The 7,738-nt window shown below is 49.4% G+C and overlaps 1 protein-coding gene across 1 annotated transcript in view; it reads left to right on the top strand.

The window, feature by feature from the left end:
- The first annotated feature begins 423 nt into the window (after nt 1-423).
- The window catches only part of fgf12a (fibroblast growth factor 12a), a 72,227-nt gene continuing 64,912 nt past the window's right edge, over nt 424-7,738 (top strand). The window contains exon 1 of the mRNA XM_055645807.1: nt 424-1,527. Coding sequence (XP_055501782.1) covers nt 1,329-1,527 — 199 coding nt within the window. The 5' untranslated portion in view covers nt 424-1,328. The remainder of the gene's footprint in view (nt 1,528-7,738) is intronic.

Genomic DNA, 7,738 nt, shown 5'->3' with positions numbered 1-7,738 from the left:
TTTGGGGGTTCGTCTTCCAGCGAATTAAACACCCGACGTGTGTATGTATCTCCCTGTGTCGGTCCTTTCCGTCCGCGGACTGTGGTGTAGGATGTGTGGCAGGGTACGTCTATGTGATGGGATCTGTGTGTGTCTGTGTCTGTGTCTGTGTGTGACTCTCCGCGGCTTCTGCGCTAGAAATCTTATACGTGCGCCCTTTCCTCCTCGTCTGGCGTGTGCGTGCCTGGATGGGGAAGGAGGGATGAGAGTGGTGAAGAGAGCGGGGGTGGAGAGGGATCTAAGTAAGGAATTGATTCCAAGATTGGGATGAGAATAGTGATATTTTTTTTTTGCCCGGCGCCGCTGCAGTTCTCCTCTCTGCCTTTTGGCACCTGCCTCTGTCACGGTTGCTTCATCCGAATCTCACTCACGTACAATTGCGTAGCAGCGCCGGGAGAGAGAGAGAGAGCTGCGAAAATAAAAGGGCAAGACGAGACGGGACAGGAGCGGAAAAGCGGCTGTGTCGGCGGGGGCGGCTGCGGCACCCTTTCCTTGCCAAGAACCGTCTTTGATTTGTCCAAGATGCCATGGAGCGGCCCACGGCAAGCCGTTTCTGTAGTCGACTTCTGAAACCGGTCCCCGGATTCAATGCGCTTTTGAGGAGCTCCGATCTCGGGATTACACCTGGGGCTGCCCGCCATCTGGAGGACAAGAAGTTGGGAGATCTCACCAAACCAACTAGGTCCAAAGGAGGTCAACTGAACCCGACCGAGTCCATCCGAGGTCAATTTAACCCAAGCAGGTCCAAGTGAGGTCAGCTGAACTCACATTGGTCCAACCGAGGTTAGCAGAACCCAACCTGGTCCATCGGAGATCATCTCAATTTAACCAGGTCCACCCGAGGTCCGCCTCGCTCCATCCAGGTGCAGCCAAGGTCTGCCACAACCCCAGGAACTATGCGTGATCCGACCTTGCGGAGTTGCCGTGCCCGGATCGGCGCGGAGGATGTCCAGGGATAGCATCGCTCACACCCCCGTGTACACCGCCCCGGACTGCAGCCAGGACCCGCTCTGATGGACGCGGGGTGGGCGCGGACCCTGGGCTAGAGCCGCCGAGGGTTGCAGGAGGACCCGTCGCTGTGACTTTTCTTTCTCTCTCTCTATCTCTCTCCCTCTACCGTTCTCTCCGGTCGTGTCCAGCGAGGTGCTAGCCCATGCCGGGGAGCCCACGGGGCGGCTGAAGGGCGGGGGATGTATGCGCTACTGCCTGCTCCGGCCCCCGCTCGCTGCCGCTGCCGCTTCCCCTGCCCCTGATCCCGCAGCGGCCACTCGAGCCCCCGAGGCCGGGCCATGGCCGCGGCTCTCGCCAGCTCTCTCATCCGGCAGAAGCGGCAGGCGAGGGAGAACAACGCGGACCGAGTGTCGGTCACCAAGCGCCGGAGCAGCCCGAACAAAGCCAAGAAGTCGCTCTGCGAGAGGCACGGTCTCGGCGTCTTCTCCAAAGTCCGCTTCTGTAGCGGCAAGAAAAGGCCGGTCCGTAAAAAAACAGGTGGGTGGGGGTGGGGATGGACAAGGTTTGGGCGACCAGCCCCACGGCTCGGGTAGGGTGGGTGCTGGCCTTGGTGTACAGGTTGCATTGACTTTCCCCAGGCTGGGCACTACCTGAGGTGTGCATAGATATACACACAATAGGTGCAGGATTGGGCCATTCGGCCATTCGAGCCAGCACTGCCATTCAATGTGATGGCTGATCATGTGATCAGTACCCCGTTCCTGCCTTCTCCCCATATCCCTTGATTCCGCTAGCCCTAAGAGCTCTATCTCTATCTAACTATTTTATGAATGTATCCAGTGAATCGTCCTCCACTGCCTTCTGAGGCAGAAAATTCCACAAATTCACAACTCTGTGTGTGAAAAAGATTTTCCTCAACTCGGTTCTAAATGTCCAACCCCTTATTCTTAAACTGTGGCCCTTGGCTCTGGACTCCCCCAACATCGGGAACATGTTTCCTGCATCTAGCGTGTCCTTTCCCTTAATAATGTTATATGTTTCAATAAGATTCCCTCTCATCCGTCTAAATTTCAGTGAGTACAAGCCCAGTCTCTCCATTCTTTCATCATATGTCACAAGTCCCGCCATCCCGGGGATTAACCTCGTGAATCTACGCTGCACTCCCTCAATAGCAAGAATGTCCTTCCTTAAATTAGGAGACCAAAACTACACACAATACTCCAGATGTGTTCTCACCAGGGCCCTTTATAACTGCAGAACTCCAACTGCTCCTATACTCAACTCCTCTCGTTATGAAGGCTAACATGCCATTAGCTTTCTTTACTGCCTGTTGTACATACCTGTATGTTTACTTTCAGTGACAGATGTACTAGGACACCCAGGTCTAATTGTACTTCCCCTTTTCCTAACCTGACACCATTCAGATAATAATCTGCCTTCCCGTTCTTGGCTCCAAAGTGGATAACCTCACATTTATCCACATTATGCTGCATCTGCCATGCATCCGCCCACTCACCCAACCTGTCCAAGTCACTCTGCATCCTCATAACATCTTCTGCACAGTTCACACTGGCACCAGCTTTGTGTCATCAGCAAATTTGCTAATGTTACTTTTAATTCCTTCATATTAAATCATTAATGTATATTGTAAATAGCTGCGGTCCCAGCACCGAGCCTTGCGGCATCCCACTAGTCACTGCCTGCCATTCTGAAAGGAACCCTTTAATCCCTACTCTTTGTTTCCTTCTGCCAACCAATTTTCTATCCATGTCAATACCCTACCTCCAATACCATGTGCTCTAATTTTGCCCACTAATCTCCTGTGTTGGACCTTATCAAAGGCTTTCTGAAAGTCCAGGTACACTACATCCACTGACTCTCCCATGTCCATTTTACTTGTTACATCCTCAAAAAATTCCAGAAGATTTGTCAAGCATGATTTCCCCTTCGTAAATACTGTTGGGCGAGGCTAGTGTTGGCTTGTGTGTGGGCCATATACTAAGGGTGGTCAGCCTGCCCAAGGTGTGTGGCTTGGTTTGTGTCGGGGCTGGTATTAGCTGAGATGTGAGCCCCGCTCTGGGTGTGTGTCGGGGTCAGTGTTGGGATGGATATGCACCCTGTTGCGGTTTTGGTTGGGTCGGTGTTACAATGGATGTGTGCATTGCAGCTGGTGTGTATGCATTGCTTTGCACTACGTCTTGTTCAAAAGATGGGCTAGGGGTGTGCCCCGCACTGAAGGTATTGTGTGCCCCCTCTCCAGGGTGTGTAATTGGGACGGGCAACCTCCCTAGAGTGGTCAAATGGGATGGGCAGCTCTGAGCAAGAGTGGTGGTTGTGCAGGGCAAGGGTGTGATGGACATCGGCATCTGTGCAAGGTCTGCCCAACCTGATCCAATCTGGCACAGTGGCACAGCAGAAGAGTTGCCGCCTTTCAGCTCCAGAGGTCCAGGTTCGATCCTGATTACGGGTGCTGTCTGTACGGAATTTGCCCATTCTCTCTGTGACCGCGTGGGTTTCCCCCAGGTGCTCCGGTTTCCTCCCACACTCCAAAAATGTGCAGGTTTGTAGGTTAATTGGCTTCTGTAATTTGTCCTTGGTGTCTAGAATAGAACTAGTGCAAATGGGTGATCGTGGTCGGCACAGACTCAGTGGGCCGAAGGGCCTGTTTCCACGCTGCGTCTCTAAACTAAAGCTGAGGCAGTGTGTTGGAGTGGGTGATCAGCTGATCCTGGGCTGGAGATAGCTGGACATCCCCTCCTGACACGTGTAGTCCCAGGAGAGGCCAGGGAAGGTCTACCTACCCTCTCAGAGAGAATGGGTGGCTTGGTGGAGCACACTGAGGGGTGAGTGTTGGTCAGCGTGTGAATGGAGGAAGTAATATGAGGAAGCTTTATGGTACGGCACTCACTGCTATCACAATACACAGTGCCTGTTGTGTGGGCAGCACACACAAGTGAACAGGCCACTGCTGTTTGAAGGCAATCATCTCATAGGATCACATTGCACAGAAATAGGCCCTTCAGTCCAACTTACCCACACTGACCAACCTCACCTACACTAACCCCACTTGCCTGCATTTTCCCCATATCCCTCTAAACCCATCGTATCCATGTACCTGTCCAAATGGTTTTAAATATTGTGAGATTCCCTGCCTCAACTACCTCCTCTGGCAGCTGGTTCCATACACCTACTATTTTACACGCATAAAATACCCTTTGCATAAAAAAGAGTTCACCTTAAACCTATTTCCTCTGATTCTTTCGATTCTAAAGATATATATCGCGGAAATAGGCCCTTCGGCCCGCCAGGTCCGTGCTAACCAGTGCACCCGCACCCATGCACGAGTTTTATCCTACACACGAGGGACAATTTATAGAAACCAAGATACAAACCTGCACGTCTTTGGAGTGCAGGAGAAATCCTGAGCAAAGCCACGTGGTACAGACAGCAACCACAGTCAGGATTGAACTCGGGTCTCTGGCACTGTAAGGCAACAACTCTACTGCTGTGCCACTCTGCTGCCCCTCTGGTTCTAAATTCCCCTACTCTGGGGTAAAAACGGAGCATCTAACCTATCTATTCCAACCCTATGTAATACATCTGCACCGTGTGGGATTGATGGCTCCTAGATTCTGGTCTCATCAATGCATTGGCAGTCGCAGGGTTTATCATCATTGGGGTTGTGTTGAGACCAGGAGCAGAATAGTACTTAAGAAGGAACTGCAGATGCTGGAAAATCGAAGGTAGACAAAAGTGCTGGAGAAACTCAGAGGCAACGTTTTGGGCCGAAACCCTTCTTCAGACAAAATAGTACTTGTCCACTTCTATTCTTATCTGTATGTGGCTCAGCATTGCTATCTTTCTGCATTAGTGTTGGCCTTGTTAAATGCGTGGAGACTGGAACCTGACCAGGGTGATAATGTGTGTGGTTTTTGGTTGACTGGTTTATACTGCATTGTTTAAAATGAGAAGGAAGGGAACAAAAGCTGCCTGATGATTGCTCATGTCATCACCAGCATAGGCATGCAGTTGTCAGGCTTGCCATGTTTCTGACCGGAGTTTCTTGTTATTAGTTCTCTGCGGCCAGGTTTAGTTTAGTTTATTGTCACGTGTACTGAGGTACCGTTGTGTGCTATCCATTCAGTGGAAATATTTTGGATGTGTGCTTTGCACGTACCAGTAGTGCAGCGGGTAGTGCTGCTGCCTCTCTGCGCCAGAGACCACAGTTCGATCCTGACCTCGGGTGCTGTCTGTGTGTGGTGTTTCCACGCTTTCCCTGTGACCGAGTGGGTTTCCTCGTACATCCCAAAGACGTGTGGGTTTATGGGTTACTTGGCCCTAGTGTGTAGGGAGTGGATGAGAAAGTGGAACAACATAGAACTGGTATAAACCGGCGATGCCAGAGACCCACGTTCGATTCCGACCTGGGATGCTGACTGAGTGGAGTTTGCACGTTTTTTTCTGTGACCTTGTGGGTTTTCTCCGGGTGCTCCTATTTCCTCAACGTGGATTTTCTAATTTCTCACTTGACAACAGCTGGTAACCTCAGGTAGAGGGTATAGGAATCTGAAAACTGTGACCACCAGGTTCAAGAATAGCTTCATCCTAACATCAGAAAGGCTCTTGAACACTCCACAGCACTAACCTCAACTATGAACTTCCATAGACTGTCTGTGGCTGCATTAAGGACTTTGGGATTTTTTGCACTAGTATTGTGGTTAATAAATGATTGGGGTTTTTTTTAAGATTATCTAGGTGTACTGCATTTACAGTTTATTAAGATGCAGCAAAAATTTAATTTGTAGAAACAAAGAACTGCAGATGTTGGTTTATACCAAAGATAGACACAAAGTACTGGAGTAACTCAGTGTTATGCAGCATCTCTGGAATAAAAGGATGGGCAATGTTCAGTTCTGTATTGCTTATTGTCACGTGTAACGAGGTACAGTGAAAAGCTTTTGTTGCATGCTAACCAGTCAGCAGAAAAACAATACATGATTACGATTGATCAATTAACAGTGTATAGATACATAATAAGCGAATGCCTTTTAGTACAAGGTAAAGCCAGCAAAGTCCGAACAAGGATAGCCCGAGGGCCACCAAAGAGGTAGATAGTAATTCAGCACTGCTCTTTAGTTGTGGTGGGATGATTCAGTGGCCTGATAACAGCTGGGAAGAAACTGTCCCTGAACCTGGCGGTGTGCGTTTTCACACTTCTATACCTGTTGCCTGATGGAAGAGGGGAGAAGAGGGAGTGGCCAAGGTGCGACTCATCCTTGATTATACTGCTGGCCTTGCCACGGCAGCGTGAGGTATAAATGGAGTCCATAGAAAGGAGGTTGGTTTGTGTGATAGTCAGAGCTGCATCCACAATTCGCTGCAATTGCTTGTGGTCTTGGATGGAGCTGTTCCCAAACAAAGCTGTGATGCAACCTGTTTAAAATGTTTTCTGTGGTGCATCTGTAGACGTTGGTGAGAGTTGTAGGGGACATGTCAAACCTCCTAATATTTCTAAGGAGCTAGAGGCGCTGGTGTGCTTTCTCGGTTGTTGCTTCAATATGGGTGGTCCAGGAGAAGTTGTTTGCGATATTGACTCTGAGGAATTTGAAGTTTTCAACCATCTCTACTCCAGCGCCATCAATGCAAACTGGTGTATTTGTACCGCTTCGCTTCCTGAAGTCGATCACTATCTCCTTTGTCTTGCTGATGTTGAGAGAGAGGTTGTTGGCTCGACACCAGGTCACGATGTTCTCAATCTCCTTCCTGTACTCCATCTCATCATTGTTTAATATCCAGCCCACAATGGTGGTGTTGTCTGCGAATTTGAAAATTGAATTGGATTTGTACACGGCTGCATGTTCATGGGTATACAAGGAGTAAAGGAGGTGGCTGAGAACGCAACCTCTGGAGCTCCCGTGTTGAGGATTATTGTGGAGGATGATTTGTCCCTTGTCCTCACTGGTTGGGGGTCTGTTGGCAGGTAGTCGATGTTTCAGGTCGGGACCATTCTTCAGACTCTGAAGAAGGTCTTCAGGATGAAGAATGAGCTGGCCTGAAACGTCACCCATCCTTTTCCTTCTGAGATGTTGCCTGACTCGCTGGGTTGCACCAGCACTTTGTGTCTATCTCAAGAATTTAATTGTCAGTTGTCGGTACATATGGCAATGATTTTGGACATTGAACCGCATAGACCCAGTTCCTATGCTAATGTTCACATAATGACTAATCCTCAGCCCCCCCCCCCCCCTTTGCCTGTTTAAAACTATCCTTCCCTCTGTGGATTGGGAATCACACACAGCAGAGCAATCAGTGATAGCAATGTAGGCTCATGAATCAGGCAGCTGCCAATCCATCTGCAATCCACCTACCAAATCATTACGCCCACATCACCCATAACTCAGAAGCTCAAATTTTATTTTGACATTTCCTCCAGTGAAGAAATGTAGGAGATTTTTTTTACTCTAAGTGTGCTGATTATAGTCATGGAGTCATAGAGTATGGAAACTGTCTCTTCAGCCCAACTTGCCCACACTGACCAACATGCCTCATCTATCTAATTCCACTTGCCAGCATTTAGCCCCTATCCCTGACCTCTCCATGTACCTTTCTAGTTGCTTCCTAAAAGCTGCAATCCTCCCTGACTCAACAACCTCCTATACACCGTTCTACGCACTCACCACCCTTTGAGTGAAAAAGTTACCCTTCAGATTCCTATGAAATCTCTTCTTCAGTCTGAAGAAGGGTCTCG

Source organism: Leucoraja erinacea, chromosome 14 (assembly GCF_028641065.1).
Source record: "Leucoraja erinacea ecotype New England chromosome 14, Leri_hhj_1, whole genome shotgun sequence".
Lineage (NCBI taxonomy): Eukaryota > Metazoa > Chordata > Chondrichthyes > Rajiformes > Rajidae > Leucoraja > Leucoraja erinaceus.
This window is presented reverse-complemented; position numbering and strand designations above follow the sequence as displayed.